At 52.4% G+C, this 16,997-nt stretch overlaps 6 protein-coding genes across 6 annotated transcripts in view; 4 read left to right on the forward strand and 2 right to left on the reverse strand.

The window, feature by feature from the left end:
* Nucleotides 1-3,718, reverse strand: part of BO66DRAFT_429859 (putative gelsolin repeat protein) — a gene marked incomplete at its 5' end in the record, with an annotated part of 6,837 nt that extends 3,119 nt beyond the window's left edge. Inside the window, 2 exons of the mRNA XM_025650486.1 lie at nt 209-3,442; nt 3,556-3,718. Coding sequence (XP_025502520.1) covers nt 209-3,442; nt 3,556-3,718 — 3,397 coding nt within the window. The remainder of the gene's footprint in view (nt 1-208; nt 3,443-3,555) is intronic.
* A 375-nt stretch (nt 3,719-4,093) lies between these two features.
* BO66DRAFT_125362 (uncharacterized protein) lies at nt 4,094-4,581 on the forward strand. Its single transcript, XM_025641941.1, has 2 exons — nt 4,094-4,396; nt 4,451-4,581. The coding sequence occupies exons 1-2, from the start codon at nt 4,215-4,217 to the stop codon at nt 4,488-4,490; spliced, it is 222 nt and encodes a 73-aa protein (XP_025502521.1). The 5' UTR covers nt 4,094-4,214; the 3' UTR covers nt 4,491-4,581.
* A 1,055-nt stretch (nt 4,582-5,636) lies between these two features.
* BO66DRAFT_377263 (ADP-ribosylation factor-like protein 2) lies at nt 5,637-6,681 on the reverse strand (the record flags this gene model as incomplete). The annotated part of the gene is made up of 6 exons (XM_025645740.1): nt 6,487-6,681; nt 6,309-6,419; nt 6,217-6,233; nt 6,012-6,157; nt 5,856-5,936; nt 5,637-5,768 (listed from the first exon to the last, which is right to left on the reverse strand). The coding sequence occupies exons 1-6, from the start codon at nt 6,543-6,545 to the stop codon at nt 5,637-5,639; spliced, it is 546 nt and encodes a 181-aa protein (XP_025502522.1). The 5' UTR covers nt 6,546-6,681.
* A 1,790-nt stretch (nt 6,682-8,471) lies between these two features.
* Nucleotides 8,472-10,072, forward strand: BO66DRAFT_326292 (GNAT family N-acetyltransferase; the record flags this gene model as incomplete). The annotated part of the gene is made up of 2 exons (XM_025643903.1): nt 8,472-9,973; nt 10,036-10,072. The coding sequence occupies 2 exons, from the start codon at nt 8,472-8,474 to the stop codon at nt 10,070-10,072; spliced, it is 1,539 nt and encodes a 512-aa protein (XP_025502523.1).
* Nucleotides 10,073-10,617: 545 nt separating this feature from the next.
* On the forward strand, nt 10,618-13,483 carry drs1 (putative ATP-dependent RNA helicase DRS1). Its single transcript, XM_025645742.1, has 2 exons — nt 10,618-12,581; nt 12,637-13,483. Exons 1-2 carry the CDS (start codon nt 10,794-10,796, stop codon nt 13,330-13,332), a joined length of 2,484 nt encoding a protein of 827 aa, XP_025502524.1. The 5' UTR covers nt 10,618-10,793; the 3' UTR covers nt 13,333-13,483.
* Nucleotides 13,484-13,982: 499 nt separating this feature from the next.
* On the forward strand, nt 13,983-16,784 carry BO66DRAFT_421494 (2-isopropylmalate synthase). Its single transcript, XM_025649961.1, has 4 exons — nt 13,983-14,218; nt 14,301-14,445; nt 14,544-16,121; nt 16,207-16,784. The coding sequence occupies exons 1-4, from the start codon at nt 14,211-14,213 to the stop codon at nt 16,360-16,362; spliced, it is 1,887 nt and encodes a 628-aa protein (XP_025502525.1). The 5' UTR covers nt 13,983-14,210; the 3' UTR covers nt 16,363-16,784.
* Nucleotides 16,785-16,997: the final 213 nt, after the last annotated feature.

The following is a 16,997-nucleotide window of genomic DNA, read 5'->3' on the forward strand; positions in this document are numbered from 1 at the left end:
CTAGCTTGCTTCTCTTCCTCCGCGAGCCTAGCTTGCTTCTCTTCCTCTGCGAGCCTAGCTTGCTCCTCCGCGAGTCTCTGCTCCTCAGCAAGTCTCTGCTCCTCCGCGAGCCTTGCCTGCTTTTCTGCGAGCTTCTGCTCCTCTGCAAGCTTGTCTTTATCAAGTTTCTCTGCTGCGAGCTTCTCTGCTTCTAGTCTTTTCTCCTCACTGATTCTCTCGTCTGCGAGTCTCTCCTCGATATCTTGTTCATTTGCAGCCCCATCTTTAGGGTGTTCCCCCGCAATTTCTGTCGCTACGGCCAATTCGTTATATCCAAATGCCGCCCCAATGGGCAGACGCCTTTTTGGACCTCTTGCCCGGCCTTTCGTCATGTGCGTGAGGGGGGCCGGGGTTTGTGTCTCCTGCTGTTCTGAGCTTCCCGTTGAGAGGCTGCTAGTGATGGAGAGGCCCGTGGCAGGGCCGTTGCCAGTGGTAGGCGGCCCGCGAGACAGAAATCCTGCTAAGGCAGGATTGATTCGGCCTGCAAGTTTACTTTTAGCAGCGGTACTTTCAGCCGCAGCAGGCGCATGTGGAGTCTGGTCCAGTTCCACCGGAGACAGAGAACGCACCGACGACCGTACTGAGGATTGCACGGAATGCACCGAGGAACGCACCGATGAATGAACTGATGAACGAGCCGAGGAGACGTCTCTATGGCCCTGAGCCTCCTCTTGACCTTCTGGAGTCGGCAAATCCGCTTCGACGTGCAGGGGAGATTCCACCTTGTTGTAATTGACCTCCTTTTCAGCTGCTTCGCTCTCTGTTCCAAGTTGATGTCCGTCAAAGCTAGCCTTCGAGGTTTCAGATAGTTCGACGGTTTCTTCGAGATCGTGAGTCACTTCGTTGCTAACATTGGTATCCGGCCGAATAGGAGAAAGGTTCAGAGCCTGGGGTTCTAGAGACATCGGCGGCTCATAAGGTGATAGCGGCGAAAGTGGCGAGCGTGGAGATGGCGCGTCAGTGGTGGATAGATTGCTTCTAGAACTGATAGACTTGGTCAAGTTGTTCCTCTTTGCAATCGCTTCTGGGACGAATTTCATGGGAGCGTCCATTTCTCCGGCAGTGTTTCGCCTAGTTGAGCCCCCATTAGTTTTGATTGCTTCCTTCTGTTTGAGTATGCTTTCTTTCAAGTCGTCAATCTTTGGCGACTTCTGAGGACCATTCGTCGTACTGAGCGCCGCCTTGCCTTTTAAGATATTCTCTTTTAAGTCATCGGGGGGTACATAGGTCGATGCCCCCGCCCTCTTCAGCTTTCCGAAAACGTTCTTGAATTCTGGCTCCTCTTTAGGCGCTTCATCTTTGACAATTTCGCGGCGTCGAAGGTTAGCTCGGAAATCGATCACAGCTGGTTGTGGCTTGGGCCTGTTTAAAAGCGGGTCGCGAGTTGGAGATGGAAGAGGCATGTCAAGTACGGTCTTGGTAATAGGGCTTCGAGTCGACAATCTCAATGCATGCTTCGTAGTGCTGTCTTCTGCCACTTCTGTTCCTGTATCTGCTGTGGCGAGGGGCGGGACTTCCACACTCGCCTCCAGAGGTGCTGCTTGATCATTGTCTTCGGGGCTGTGAGCCGGCTGGCTGTCGTTGGGCAAAAATATCGGTCCGTCCTTGAGTTGACTTTCGACTACGCTGTCCTTCAGCTCAGAAGGAGGAGTTGGGACATCATTAGCGGGGACATCATCAGGCGGTTCGAATGTCGCATGATCATCTTTGGGTTCAGCCGGCTCGCTGTCTTTTGGCTCGGCCTCTGGAAAGTTCCCATGGGGAATGAAATCAAGGCCGGGCTCTTTCAAAGTAGAGGACATATTGGTGGTGAAATCATCTGGTTTGGCCTTGCCCATATCGGGTCCAGAGAAGAGGTTTGGAATTCCAGACACGCTTGATGATTTGGAGTGAGTGCCCGGAGCAGCCGTTCGCATGAGCCCCACGGGCGTAACTTCTTTGAAGCTGGAAGTCCGTCCCAGATCAACACTGCTCCGCAATTGCCTCTCCCTAACCCATGACGGTTGTTGAAAGGACTGCTGCCTCTTGTGCTTCGGCGAGTCAGGAGGGCGATTCAAGGCACTTTCCAACCAGCTGGCTTTGGTAGGACTCCATCTCCTAGGATCCATGGTCCTGGAAACTACTGGACTTGAAGAAGGCAAAGAACTTGAGTCTGGGCCCTTTTCAACAGAGCTTGCCGACCGCGTGTGAAGGCTGAGAGGGGGCCTAGCGGCCCCCTCGTCACTCAGTGCATTGCTCTCGTGTTTTTCGGGAATGGGAACTGGCGGGGTTGCCGGTCGTCCACCGTCTCTGGCAGGGTCTATGATAGTTGCCTCGCTATGGCTCGAACCAGGCCGGTGACTCGATGTAGGCCGATGGCTAGAAGTCGGCCGCTGAGATGAGAGGCTTGGAACTTCGCGGCTCAATCTATATGAGGGCGAGTTTGAAAAGGTCTCATTCCCGACGAAACTGTTACGGCTGCTGGCAACCGAACTTGGCCGGCTTAGACCCGATGGAAGCTGGGCGCTCCATCTTTTCGACACACTATCGGATCGCTTCATCATGGCGCTCTGCACAAATCCGCCGAGACCCTTTGTCGGTGACGTCGACCGTTCCGGAGAAAGTCGCCTTGGAGAAGGAGGAAGAGACATCTGATCCTCTAAGACCTCTTCGGGCTTACGGGGCTCCAGCTTCTGCGCGCTTAACAGAGGCAGCGGAGAGCCGAGTCCTGTCGCGGTAGAGACAGAAGAGACGCTTGAGTATCGGTGGCCCAAACTACTTTCTGCAAAAGTCGAACTGGCTCTTGATGGCGATCGAGATCGTCCCTCAACGCTCTCTATGTGATCGGTGTCCTTTCTAGGTTCTGGGGTGTATTCCTTTTCGGCTTCTTGGTGCTTGAAATTGGCTTCGGAAACCGGTGTCCGTGGTCTCTCGTCCTCCACATGTTTGCTGCGGGTTGGGGAAACGCTTCCTTCTGTCTGGCGCGCCCACGAAACATCCTTGAATGTGGGTGAGGCTGCGGATGAGTTCCGATTCACATTCTGCTCATCCGTCGAAGCTGTGGACAAGGCTCGCCACCTGGAAGGAGATGATGAAAAAAATTGTCTGTTGCTATCACGGGATGTTGGCCTTTGCTGCCAGGACAGAGTCCCCGTTCTACTCCGCAAAGGTGAGAAGGGTTTAGATGGTATTTCGCCATCGACTCCGGTCAGTGTGGATCCTCTCCGGCCGCCGTCCGTGGTTGTTGATGTGTCATCCCCAATGGATTCGGGTCTGCTGTCCGAGTCCCGACTCGGGGTATGGAGAGATGGTCCAAATTGTTCGGGAGGTTCGATCGCACGGTGGCTGAGAGTCGAGGATATGCTCAACCGAGCCGCATCAAGAATGGGGGAATCTTTTGTGGGAGAAATCGATCGCGCCCGCTCTGTGTGAGGACCATGCACAATCAGTGTTCAGATTTGCGAATCTAGACGGAGGCGCATGGAAAACAATGAAGAGAGGGAATAGACATAATTATCAAGGAAAGAGATTACTTACCAGCTCTTCGGGCCTGTCTCTCTTTGCGCCCCTGCAAAATCTCCTCCTCCAACTTTTTCGTGCGTTCCTCATCCTCCTTATCGCGCTTCTCTCCTAGTTCCCGAATGCGCAGAAGAAAGTCATTGACATCTTCCGAGCTGTCGATGTCTGCTGTAGGAGCCATGGCTCGCTAAATGCCAGATATGACCGGCCAAGATTAGAAGGAAGGTAGCTTGAGAGAAGAAAAAGAGGGCAGAGGGTCAAATTGTCCGCTAGAAAGAGAGGTTTCTTCCAAACTGAACTAACACCGGGCAACGAGCTAAGGACGGTGGGGTTTTTCGTGCGAGGCGATCAGGAGGGGAAAGATCGTGCGGTAAAAGAAGAAGAAGGGGGGGGAGAGAGAAGGGGGGCTGGAATACTAATTGGGCAATCAATTGTGGTCGTGACTCGTGAGTCTGTGAGGGTCGAAGAGAAGGGGAGAAAGAGGTGGATGAGGGAGGAGGGAATCAAGGGAAAAGAAACCCCCGTGGCTCGCGGCTCGCCGCCCTGAGGCGAAGATCGATTCGCATCCGACGAGGAATGAACTACGGAGTACTCTACTAACGTTAATACTAACCTCACTCTCTCCTCGTCCATCTACCCACTTGGGGGTCTCTCCGCTACGAATTCCTCACCTGGAAATGAGTACTAGTGAGATTTGTCCGTTAGACGCCTGCCTTATCACTCGACTTGGTGGACCCAAACAACAGCTGGGAGGCCCATTCCATCAACAACAACAACATCATCATCATCATCCTCATCCTCATCAGAGAAGGAAGCCCGACGCCCATCAGCTGCTGTCGCCCCACAACTGTTTTAGCTGGTGAGGCGCATGAGAGACAGGATGCATGCACATCAGTACTTATTATAATCACAGTTCTCCTATTCCCAAGGGAAACAAACCATTATGCTACTGATACTTTGTCGTTCGGGGGACTTTCAGGGGACTTTCTCAAGCCTTTAATCTCTTTCTTGTTCAACCAAAGTCAACACGTTTGGTGTTTTGATCTTTCTCGACACGGAAGATTGTTTACTTGTTCCCGAGTTCGGGTCTTCGCGGTGGAGCACACCCACCCTCAAAGCACACCCTCCGTTCACTCAAGAAGTCTGCAATCCGGTTATTGTACGGAGGACATACGTACAGTACAGTACGTACTTGCTAAGTAGCCGCGACGAAAGAAGGTCCAGTACATACACCTTGGGGCAGCCATTATCCCTGAATCTCGATTCCGATCTTGCTTCTCCCCGTGTCGTCAGTGGTCCGGATGGGGGCCCCCGAAACCCAGATCCATGGATAAATCTGCGATGGTTCAAGGATTTTCTGACACTGACGCGGCCGGCATTCCAAGGCTGCAGCTGCAGCGGCGGCTCGCTCCAAGCGAAAGTCTGCCGGGCAAACCAAACCGCTAGACTACTGCCCCATCATCCATTGACGTAAGATACACTAAGTTAGTTAAGTACACACGGTCAACCACCACTGGTTCCCACTCTGCTATTTCCAGCAAAACTTGGCCCTTTACCTTGTTCGATAAAGGTCCATTCAAGACCGTGGACCCTGACAGAGCCGACGAGTGTTTGATCGTCCATCCGAAACTCCCGACAAGGCCACACTGAATCGGCCCCGAGCAAGGGAGCCGCAATATACGCACACACAAAAGTCAAACCCCTGTCTAGGATGTCCTCGCTAATGCTCCATCCCGTTGTGCATGGAAGCTAGGGCTGCATGTCATTTCGAATTCAAAATCCTCTTTTCTCTACAGGGTCAGTGATGTCCAGAGCGAGAGGGGCCAACCAATAAGCCCAACCGTGGTCGGGCATCGCTGCCGCGTGGGAGGGTCAGAAAAATATATCAGGCTGCCAACCGGAGGTCGCGGCTGGTGAGCCTCATCTCGAGCCTTTCTGGATAGAGCCGGCGCGTAAATAAGGGATCAGGCTGGTTTGCTGTAATCTCGGTAGGCTAGTTGAAGCGGTAGTACTCACGGTAATATCTGGAATTAAAGATCGAGGGCATTTTCCTATCGCAACCATCGGCGGAGTGCAATTAGGCAATCTAGCTAGCTAACCTAGTATAAGAAAAGTCGATCCTTGGCATCTTGCACCACCCAATCCAACCCCTCGTATAGGTTTCTTCCTGTCATTGCACTGCATGGCAATATCGTCCATTTGTGTGTCTTGATAGAGTCCAAGCTCAAACGCTGTATCGCGTTCTCAGTCAAAGAAGGGACCCCGAACGTAAACCGGTCGGGAAAGAGCAATGAAGTTGGGTAGGAGGAAAAACTCACCTCACGAACCTCTTCCTCAGTCATACACCCATCAACATCAGTTTTATTGAGAAAAACTAACAGACTCGCCCCCATCAACCGCTGTATGCGAAAATCAGTCAGCCTATGCCGCCTCAGAAGGAGGCCGCGGGGAAACAAGAAACGAAAAAAGGGTACCTCTTCCAAAAGCAACCCCGCCAGTTCGGTTCGACAATCCTCCACGCGAAGGCGGTCGGTCGCATCAACAACCCAGACCAGGGTATCGGTCTTTTCAAAATAATTCTTCCAATAAGAACGAAGCGTTTTCTGGCCTCCGACGTCCCCTGGAGTACCTTAGGTTAGTCGGCGGGAAAAAGGTAGGACGGAGCGGCAGAAGCCTCACAAATGTTGAGACGGTATCTTTTCTCCCCCCTCGGGGTGTCAGCTATCAGGCTTTCTTTGCTGGTGAGCTTTGTAAAAATGAACGAGATTTACCCTTGGAATTCGATGGTCTTGATGATGAAGCCCAACGTTGGACTGACGGTGGTGACATCTTCTTTCATGACTTGTTTGACGATGGTCGTCTTGCCGGCGTTGTCGAGACCGCTGGGGTGGTGGTTTTTGCGCGTTAGCATCGCATAGATTATTATTGTGGGAGTGTTCGACAGCCTACAGCATAAGAATCCGCATCTCCTTGTCCTTCAGCCGGGCTTTGCGTAGAACAGACAACATCTTGGCGGGTTGTCTGCTTGATCGGTGATTTGGCGTGTCTTCCGATGGATTTTGGGGGGTGTTGGAGGTTGTATGCACGGGTTGGACGAAGTTGTTGTATAAGATAGTAGGCGAGCACACAACTCTGCCATACTTGGTACATAATAATGCATCGGCAGCACACCTGCACCACTCAAACCAATGTTATAGTTCCCTCTAATCAACATCAGGAACTCGACAACAACCATCAATAAGTTCTAGATATGTCAGATCAATACCTATTAGCTATTGCTCTTACCGATGTAAAGCTGCACGTGACCAGCAATCTATATCGTTACGTTTCTAGAGTCAAAATAAAACGATTCCCAATGCATAACCTCCTACAAGGGCAATGGCCGTTGCAGACCTTTCAAAGAAGATAAATGATGTATCATAATCTCATCCTGGCTTTATACTATCAGTTCAGGGCTGTTTTTCTGTACCGAGCTTCGCATTTCCCCACCCCAGACTCCGAGATACGCTGTGTAGAAGTTCACAGTTGGCCCGACAGCGGACTTGAATATGCGCTTCACATAGCTGAATATTTGAGCTACTATTTGCGTAGTTATAGCACCAAAGATCTTATATTCAGTTATAAGTATGCGATCGAGGCCCGCACTCAGAGAACCGAGACAGACCAACGTCATGATCATTCGTTGCAAGATCCTGCGACACAAAAGCAAGGTGATGAGAATACAGCCTAGCAAGGCGGGAATCCATTAATCATTATCCGATTTGAATATGTTTGCCGAGCCGGTGATGAAGTTATTCAAATTACCCCCAGAGCAGGAATTCAACAGAGCAGGAAGGTCAATTTCTGGGCAAAGTTCACTCCAGATCAAGACGAATATTAGATATTTCTCTTTTCTGCATTATGGACCAGTCCCCGCTTCTGATACTGCAGACTGAGCTTTTTCCAACGAGTGAGTAGAGCGTTGTAACACGTGACTCCCAGCTAGAATTCACCAGTGACACCTAGCCCACACTGAAATTTGCATGAGATAACTTTAGAACAACTTATCTTGCATGCCATAATCAGAGAGAGACAGAAAGGCAGAAAGAAGAGGAAGAATTCTCTGCAACAAGACTATCTTACCATGTTAGTTTGCAAACCACACAGACTGACAGATCAACCGTCGACTCCTTCCGTCCTCTTCTTCATTTTTCAGAAACTTGTAAGAGATCTTCCAAGTTCACCATCTATCCTTCCTTTTCTATATCTGAAGAGTGACATGCATTATCTTTGGATATCTTCATTATTCAATAGGAGATAGAGTGATACACCTCTTTATTCAAACAAAGTCTTTCCTTGTCCATGGTCACATCCTGCAATAACGTTTTAGAAGACATAGCGTCTCGTGTCTTCTGAAACAAGGATCCGTCTTTTCAGAGTAAGCATTCGTCTTCATCATCTGTGTCTCCTTACTCTATTGACTTGAGTTGAAATGGAAACAAGATAGATCTATTCCCAGCAGTGATCGCAGAAACCACAGACCCGTGACTTTTAAATGTAAGTTTCTTGCCTTCATTAGTCGCGTCACTCACCTCTCATGACTTCAAACACATGAGCCATTATCTCTCATAGCCATCCACAGTGACTCATTGACTAGGACACTGAACAAAAGGCTTCCGCGCACCTAGGTAAATGTCCAACCCATCGAGTCCTTCTGGCTCATGATTCATATAGCAAGCAGGCTAACATTGCGCCCTTCCCACAGAGACTGAGAAACAAAGTCATTCCAAAGCAGAATGGCCAGTCAGAAGAATAAGGGAAAAAAGCCGACAAGGGGCAGTCGAACCACACCACCTTCTATGACAAAAGGCAAACGTGCAATCAGAAGTCCATCCGATGCACCACAGGCCAGCTCCTGGTGGGACGGCGACCAAAAGAATAGTGAGCCTGATAAGATGACACCCGAGACTTCCGAATGTGAAGCGCCTCCACGCGCACCGTCCGATGTGAGAGCCGAGCTCAAACGCCTGCAAGATGAAATTGTCCTAAAGGCACATCTAAACCTAGATCGCATCGACGATCACGAGCAGGTAGCTAGCCCCGAGTTGCTTGCCGAGTGGAGGGATGGACCAGGAACAGACCCTGAATCCGCTCGGTACAAATTTCTCATGCAACGACGCGGTGCCGGTAGAATTGAGGCGGATCTCAGACCTTCAGCGCCACCCCCAGTTGATCCCGCTTCACTCGTGGAAGAAGAGGAGACAGGAGAGAAGGCTTGGCGCTCCGGCATCACTAGGGACGATCCGGTTTTCAAAGCTCAGTTTGCGGCGCAGTTCCCCCCATACAGAGAGTCCGAGTCGACCTACCCTAGACTGGTTGAAGGCAAAATTATTTTGACATCAGAGCCCAACGAGGAACAGAAAGCATTGAAGGAGAAGAATTCCAAGCGCGACAAGGTAGTTCCGGTATCTTTTGATGACTCCCAGTTGTTGCTTGCGCGCTGGGACTATGCCCCTCGAGTAGACGCCGACCAGCCACAGTGGCGGCGCTCTTTTGAGTCTTGGCTACAGAGAGCGCTTGACTCATCTCGCGTGGTAGATGTCCACCGCGAGGCATTTTTCACCGGGCAGGCTTTGCCAGACGGTACACACGAGATGTACAAACCAAATTGGTCGTATGATTGGACTTGGCCTGACCCCACCGACGAAGAAGGACGTCTGCATCAATATGAGACTAGCCAGGGATATGTTGACAATAGGCTGGCCCGTATCAAAGAAGATAGGGAAGTGGAAGCACGTCTAGCTCATGAGCGCTGGCTAGCCGACGTCGAGTTCTACAAGCGTTACCCGAAGCCCGGAGAGACGAGACAAGATTTGTACCTGCGTCCAGTCGAAGACAGCGATGTTGAGCAGCTTGCGCGCATTTTTAGCTGGTATTCTGAAAATTCCCCAATGAGCTTAGATATCGGGGTCATAAGTGAGGAAATCGTCCGGAACCGCATCGCAGATATCAAGAAATACCGACTGCCATTCATCGTGGCCGTGGAACGTCCTACGCCCGGCGAGGATGCAGATACCCCCAGCAAGATCCTGGGATTTGCGCTTGCCATCGACCATGACGGACCGTGGACTACAGGCCAGTTCGCGGTCAAGCTCGAGTTCTACATGATGCCAAGGGAGCAACAACACGGGGTCGGAACCTGCCTGATGGACAAAATGCTCTCGGTATTGGACGACAGGTACGTACCCAAACGTGGATACCATTTCCGCTGCTCGCAGGAGGACGACAATGCGTACCGTCCGGGCGGTCTGCGTGACATGGCTCGAGTCATCGTGACATGCAGTTTCCCTTGGTCGGAGCGTGATCGTTACCAGTACATCCGCACCTGGCTCCAGCGGAAGTGGGATTTCACCGAGCAAGGCCACCTGCGTGGGACACGCTTGAAGTTCGATAGCCAGTAAGTACCATACAGCGTCAGTCTGATATGATAGTGTTACTGACCCAAGGGGTACAAACCAGTCTTGATGTGATCTATTTGGTTCGCAATTTGGGCTGAAATGATCATTGTCGAATTGCGAGTCGCCATATTTCGCCGACCAACAAACCTCTCTCGTGGACTAGCTCCGCTTGTGTGGTGTCAATCTCTTTTGTCTTTTCATATCTAATCAACAGACCCGTGATTGTTATCGTTTGCCTTATGAGTTGCCCTCCAGGCTGATGCTCCCCTTGTCCTTTGATGGTATTATCAGCTCTTTCCTGGACTAGAAGGCTGGATAAATTTGTTGTTGCCACAGTACGCGGTCAAAAGCAAAAATCTCAGACAAAAGACAGAATGGAAATGGATGCTAATATGTGAGAAATTGAAAACGTTGCGATCCGGAGCCCACCTTTATCATCTCATGCTCCGAGGTTCCGTAGAGAAGCTTAGATCACACCAGCCTCTGTAACCAACAACCAAAGATTTGTACAGGAAAGCAGACAGCCGAACAGACCCAATCACTAACACCCCAAGAAAGCGGAAACACTTTCTGCCGGGATTAGAAGTCTCACCGCCTCGGAAGTTTCAACTTTTTTTCCATTCCCGCATTCCACTGGTTCCTGGCCGATTTGACTGGTGAGAAACAAAAAAAAGTTGGGGGCTTGAGATTTCACTCTTATTCGATCATTACTTCCTCCTACGCAGATTTCTTCACTAATCTTACCAATAAGTCTGGAATTGGACAATCTGGAACCACAAGGAACCTTTCAAGGCTTCTGAATAAGAATCCGAAGAAAAGATGGCTCCCAAACGGAAGGTGGATGACGACTTCGTCATGACGTTGTCCGACGACGAGAACGACACGCCCAATCAGCTTGACGAGGAAGGTGACAACGACGAATTCGCCTCGAAGAGGACCGACGCTGCGACGAAAAAGCGCAAGAGGGAGGAGCCGGCCGACACCAAGAACAAGAAGGTGAAGCAGCAGCAGCAGCAGCAGCAGCAGCAGGAGAACAAGAAGCAGGCCAACAAGTCGTCGAAGAAAGGCTCGAAGCAGGCTGCGCAATTGGAGCTGGAAGAGGAGGACAGCGAAGAGGACAGCGAAGATGAGGAGGCCGATGCCGCTGAGGATGATGGGGCCCTGAACCCCGACTTCGAATTCGATGTGGGAGGGGTTGCGAATGAGGTGACCGAGTTCGATGGGTGGGCGCAGAATGTGCCTGACGAGGAGACGGGAAGAAAGGGCGACAAGAAGGCGGTTGACATTGATGAGATCATTGAGAGGCGGCAGGCAAAGAAAGAGGCTGCGGCGAAGAAGAAGCAGAAGAGGCAGCAGGTGGCTGAGGAGCATGATAGTGGAGATGAGTCGGATGGGGGCATGTCCGTCGATTTCGGCGATGATGAGCTGATGGCGGAGGATGGCTTCGGCATGGGCGCTGATGGCGAGGATGAGAGTGGCAATGAAAATGCGGACGAGGACTCAGAAGAGGAGGCCGAGGAGGAGGACGACGACGACGACGACGAAGAGGCTAACGAGGATGATGAGGATGAGGACGAAGATGAGGAAGCTGCTTCCGACGACGACTCCGTCGCTACTCCTGTCGCGCACCCTGACGATGTGGGCGCTGACGAGGAATCTGATGCGGAGAGCGAAGTTGACGCTGAAGAAGCAGCCAAACGCAAGGCATTCTTCGCCCCCGAGGAGAAGACTGAGACCTCTGCTGTCAACGCGAAACGATCCTTCCAGGACTTCAACCTGTCGCGACCTATCCTTCGTGGTCTGGCTGCGGTCAACTTCTCCAACCCGACCCCCATCCAGCAGAAGACCATCCCCGTTGCGCTTCTCGGAAAGGATATCGTTGGCAGTGCCGTTACTGGTTCCGGTAAGACGGCTGCCTTCGTCGTTCCCATTCTCGAACGTCTGCTCTTCCGTCCGCGCAAGGTCCCTACCAGCCGTGTCGCGATTCTGATGCCCACTCGCGAGTTGGCAGTCCAGTGTTACAATGTGGCCACCAAGCTGGCCACCTACACCGATATCACCTTTTGTCAGTTGGTTGGTGGTTTCAGCCTGCGTGAGCAGGAGAACATTCTCAAGAAGCGGCCCGACGTGATTATTGCCACCCCGGGTCGTTTCATCGATCATATGCGCAACTCGCCTAGTTTCACGGTTGATACACTCGAGATTCTGGTGCTCGATGAAGCCGACCGCATGCTCGAGGACGGTTTCGCTGACGAACTGAATGAGATCTTGACCACTATCCCCAAGTCCCGCCAAACCATGCTCTTCTCCGCTACGATGACCGACACCGTCGACAAACTTATCCGCGTCGGTCTGAACCGTCCCGTGCGCCTGATGGTCGATTCGAAGAAGAACACGGCCTTGACGCTGACCCAGGAATTCGTGCGTCTCCGCCCTGGTCGGGAAGACAAGCGCTTGGGTTACCTGCTGTATCTGTGCAAGGAAATTTACACTGGACGAGTTATCGTCTTCTTCCGCCAGAAGAAAGAGGCCCACCGCGTCCGCATTGTTTTCAGTCTGCTTGGGTTGAAAGCTGCCGAGCTTCACGGTAGCATGAGCCAAGAACAGGTATGTCCGAATCTATCCTACGACTTATGAGCACGAGCTAACCGCCGTTCTGCAGCGTATCAAAAGCGTGGAGAGCTTCCGTGACGGCAAGGCTGCCTTCCTCCTGGCCACCGACCTGGCGTCTCGTGGTCTGGATATCAAGGGAGTGGAAACGGTCATCAACTACGAAGCTCCGCAAAGTCACGAGATCTATCTTCACCGTGTCGGTCGTACCGCGCGTGCCGGCCGCTCGGGTCGGGCCTGCACGATTGCGGCCGAGCCAGACCGCAAGGTGGTGAAGGCCGCCGTCAAGGCCGGCAAGGCGCAAGGTGCCAAGATCGCCAGTCGAGTGATCGACCCTGCGGTTGCGGATTCATGGGCGGCGAAGGCCGAAGGATTAGCCGATGAGATTGAGGAAGTTCTGGAAGAGGAGAAAGTGGAAAAGCAGCTGGCACAAGCTGAGATGCAGGTGACCAAGGGAGAGAATCTGATCAAGCACGAGGCCGAGATCAAGTCCCGGCCCAAGCGGACGTGGTTTGAAACCGAGAAAGACAAGCGCGCAGCTCGCAAGCTGGGCGCAGAGGCATTGAACGGACCCGGTCAGTCGAAGAAGGAGAAGGTGAAGCTAAGCAACAAGGACAAGAAGAAATTGGACGACTCCAGACAGCGCTTGGAGGGCAATGCCGGCTGGAAGAAGGGCAAGAACATGCGAGAGTCGCAAAAGAATGGGAGAGTTCCGACTGAGAAGAAGGGCAAGAAGGGGAAAAAATGAGGGTGGTGATGATGACGATGATTGAAGCCTGTTGAGAGTATTTAGTGTATATACCTTTTCCTTTTCCCACGATTTTTTTCCTTTTCCTTGTTCTCTTTGCTCTCTCCATCGCCAGCTAGATGTGGTGCCAATGATTCCATTTTCCAAACCGAGTAAATCAACGGGCAGCGTCGGCTATCCGCGGGGGTGGAATCTGATGAGGAGGAAGGAGAGGATTGACCGCCTCCGGTCATCGGCGTGCCGGTTCCCCCCCTTCCCCCCCCCCAGACTTACCCGGAGCGGGAGACTCGCAGCTTTGCTTTCCCGGTCGGGGGGTTGCTAATCACTGCACTGTGATTGAAGAAGGACTTGAAGAAGGACTGACGGTAGAATAGTAGGCACAATGTCGTCAAATGCGCAAGGTGACCGACCGAGACTCTGGAGCATTTTATTTTTACTCGATACGTGCACCTGGATTGTTGTTAGATGATGTTCTGTCGAGGGAAGAAGGCGATTATCCTATCAGACCTCGCCCCGCCATCCGCTGTCGGCGCCGTACAGTAAAAAAAATCAATGATGGAGCGTCATCCAAAGAAATTCCAACTTGACTCACTCCCTCGCCGCTTTCTTATAACTAAATAACTACCTCGTACTCTCGCCCTTCCTATTTCTTTCTTCTTACTCTCTCCTTCAAACTACAAACCGCCACCAACCCGCTCTGTCTACTTCCTCTTCACGAGGCAATTCCTCATTCCCTAAATCCATCCTCTTTTCCTCTACTCCAATCCAACCCCAGCTTTGTCTCGACTCTCAACCTCAATTTCCCCCCACCACCGTCTTTCCTCCCTCTTCCCCGCTGCGGATCCCCCTTCCCCCCTCCGCTCGCTCTCTCGCCCATCATGCCCATGTAAGCTCCCATTGCCGTTTCTCCTTCATATTTGGTGCTCTGTCAGACGTCAGAATATGTAATTGATTAATTTCCGTTACAGGCTCAAAGATCCCTCGAAGAAATACAAGCGGTTTCAGCCGATCCACCTTCCTGACCGCCAATGGCCCAACAAGGTCATCGATAACCCTCCCCGCTGGCTGGCCACGGATTTGAGAGATGGTAACCAGAGCTTGCCCGACCCCATGGTAGGACTTTCCCCTCCCTTTGCTTTTAGTAGACTGGTTCCTCTTTGGGGTACAATTGATTGCCACCCGAGCAGACTAACATGTGTCCTCCGTGACAGGATGGGGAACAAAAACTCCGCTTCTTCAAGATGCTCCGCGACATCGGTTACAAGGAAATCGAAGTCTCATTCCCCTCTGCCTCCCAAACTGACTTCGACTTTACCCGTCGCCTGGTCGAAACTCCTGGCCTGGTTCCCGATGATGTATGGCTCCAAGTCCTGTCCCCGTGTCGCGAGGACCTGATCCGGCGCACGGTAGACTCCCTCAAGGGAGCCAAGAAGGCGATCCTGCACATCTACCTGGCTACAAGTCCGTGTTTCCGGCGTATCGTCTTCAATATGGACAAGGAGAAGAGCTTGGAGATGGCCGTCCGCTGCACCAAGTATGCGCGGTCGATCACCAAGGATGACCCTGAGATGGCTGGTACAGAATGGCACTTCGAGTTCTCGCCGGAGACTTTCTCGGATACCGAGCCCGAGTTCGCCGCACAGGTATGCGAGGCCGTCAAGGCCGCCTGGGAGCCCACGGAGAAGGACCCCATCATTTTCAACCTGCCCGCCACGGTTGAGATGTCGACCCCCAACGTCTTCGCCGACCAGGTCGAGTTCTTCTGCCGCAACGTCTCTGAGCGCGAGAAGTACGTTGTCTCCGTTCACCCCCACAACGACCGCGGTTGCGCCGTCGCCGCCGCCGAGTTGGCCCAGATGGCTGGCGCACAGCGTGTCGAGGGTACCCTGTTCGGCAACGGTGAGCGCACTGGAAACGTTGACCTGGTCACCCTGGCCCTCAACCTCTATACGCAAGGTGTCTCGCCCAAGGTCGACTTCTCCGACATCAACTCGGTCATTAAGGTCGTCGAGGAGAGCAACAAGATTCCCGTGAACGAGAGATGGCCCTACGGCGGGCAGCTGGTGGTGTGCGCTTTCAGCGGCAGTCACCAGGACGCGATCAAGAAGGGATTCAAGCTTCGCGAGGAGGCGGGTGCCAGCGACGACACGAAATGGGAGATCCCCTACTTGCCCCTGGACCCGCAGGACATCGGCCGGACCTACGAGGCTGTTATCCGTGTCAACTCGCAGAGCGGCAAAGGTGGTGCCGCTTGGGTCATCCTGCGCAGCCTGGAGCTGGATCTCCCGCGCGCTCTGCAGGTGGAGTTCAGCAAGATCGTGCAGCGCAAGACCGAAGATGTCAGCCGCGAGCTGCTGCCCAGCGAAGTGGTGGCCCTGTTCGAGGAAGCCTACCACCTCAAGTCCAACCCGCGCTTCACGCTGATCGACTACAACATCACGACGGACCGGTCGACCTCCCCCGCACCTCCAGAGCCCGGCAAAGCTCTCAACACCAAGAACCTGAAGCGTCGCTTCACGGGTATCATCGAGATCGACAACGTTCAGCACGGCATCACCGGTGTTGGCCCCGGTGCCATCTCCTCGCTGGCCAACGCGCTGGCCACCCTGGGCATCGACCTCGATGTTGTCGACTACAAGGAACATGCCATTGGTCTGGGTCGCGACGTAAAGGCTGCCACCTACATCCAGTGTACTGCCGCCGGCAGCAAGGAAACCGTCTGGGGTGTTGGCATTCACCAGGATGTTGTCCAAGCCAGTTTGATTGCTCTCCTCAGCGCCGCCAGCTCTGTAAGTCCTTCCGTCTACCCTGTCCCTCCCCTGCCTCTTCTCCAACCGAAAACTTAAGTTACTAATCATGATTCGCAAAAAACAGTTCCTCACCAGCCGCGCCGGCTCTCCCGCCCCATTCCGCCCCATCCGTTCCAACACTCTCACAGACGAGGACCTCGAAGCCCTCGAAACCCTCGCCGGCAGCTCCAAGCCCAAAGTCGATTTGGCCAGCCTCACCAAGCAAGCCGAGAGCCAGTGATTGGCTGTCTCTCGTCAACAAAGAACAAGTCTTTCTTGTCTACCTTTAAACAAACATAACAAAACGTCTTTCGGTTTTGGGAGCATTTCTCTTGTTTCATAATGTCTAGGGGCGGGTCCTGGGAGGAATATATCCTCTTCTCTTTTTTTTCTCTTTCTTTTTCCCCTTCTTTTTTCTATATTACACGAATGTGAATGAAAGGTTTTGAAAAACTTTGTAATGTTCTCGGTGAGGAGCTCAGAGAGGGGGGAGGAGAAAGAGACAGAGAGAAAGCATGTGCGTGTGTTGTCACTAGAAGTGCTGGGTGGGTAATTTCGGGGCTAGTATTGTGAAGCAGATTCGTGCGATACTATCTTGCCAATATACGTTTCGAACCTTTCTATAGTACGACGCAAACATCTCAAGTGTACACACGCTGTCTGGTTGGATAACTGGCGGCTTCGAACTAAGTTGAAGATCTATTGGCCTAGTACAACCCGTGAAAGACCAATCCAATTAATCACTGTCCAAAGTTTGGGGATAGGAAGAGCGGATCGAATTAGAGAGGCTTGGATGGTGTGAATGTCTACGGATCCCCGATCTTCTATGGGCTACAATCAAGGCTCTGCTCAGCAACAGGAGGTAAGATGCTCATG

The sequence above is a fragment of the Aspergillus aculeatinus genome (assembly GCF_003184765.1).
Source record: "Aspergillus aculeatinus CBS 121060 unplaced genomic scaffold BO66scaffold_33, whole genome shotgun sequence".
Classification (NCBI taxonomy): Eukaryota; Fungi; Ascomycota; class Eurotiomycetes; order Eurotiales; family Aspergillaceae; genus Aspergillus; species Aspergillus aculeatinus.

Excerpts from the sequence above, each read along its gene's own strand:
- BO66DRAFT_125362 (XM_025641941.1), top strand. The coding sequence starts at position 4,215 with ATGAGTACTAGTGAGATTTGTCCGTTAGACGCCTGCCTTATCACTCGA. Across the intron at positions 4,397-4,450 it reads CCCCACAACTGTTTTAGCTG|TTCTCCTATTCCCAAGGGAA; the intron begins GTGAGGCGCATG and ends TTATAATCACAG.
- drs1 (XM_025645742.1), top strand. The coding sequence starts at position 10,794 with ATGGCTCCCAAACGGAAGGTGGATGACGACTTCGTCATGACGTTGTCC. Across the intron at positions 12,582-12,636 it reads GTAGCATGAGCCAAGAACAG|CGTATCAAAAGCGTGGAGAG; the intron begins GTATGTCCGAAT and ends GCCGTTCTGCAG.
- BO66DRAFT_421494 (XM_025649961.1), top strand. Across the intron at positions 14,446-14,543 it reads AGAGCTTGCCCGACCCCATG|GATGGGGAACAAAAACTCCG; the intron begins GTAGGACTTTCC and ends CCTCCGTGACAG. Across the intron at positions 16,122-16,206 it reads TCCTCAGCGCCGCCAGCTCT|TTCCTCACCAGCCGCGCCGG; the intron begins GTAAGTCCTTCC and ends CGCAAAAAACAG.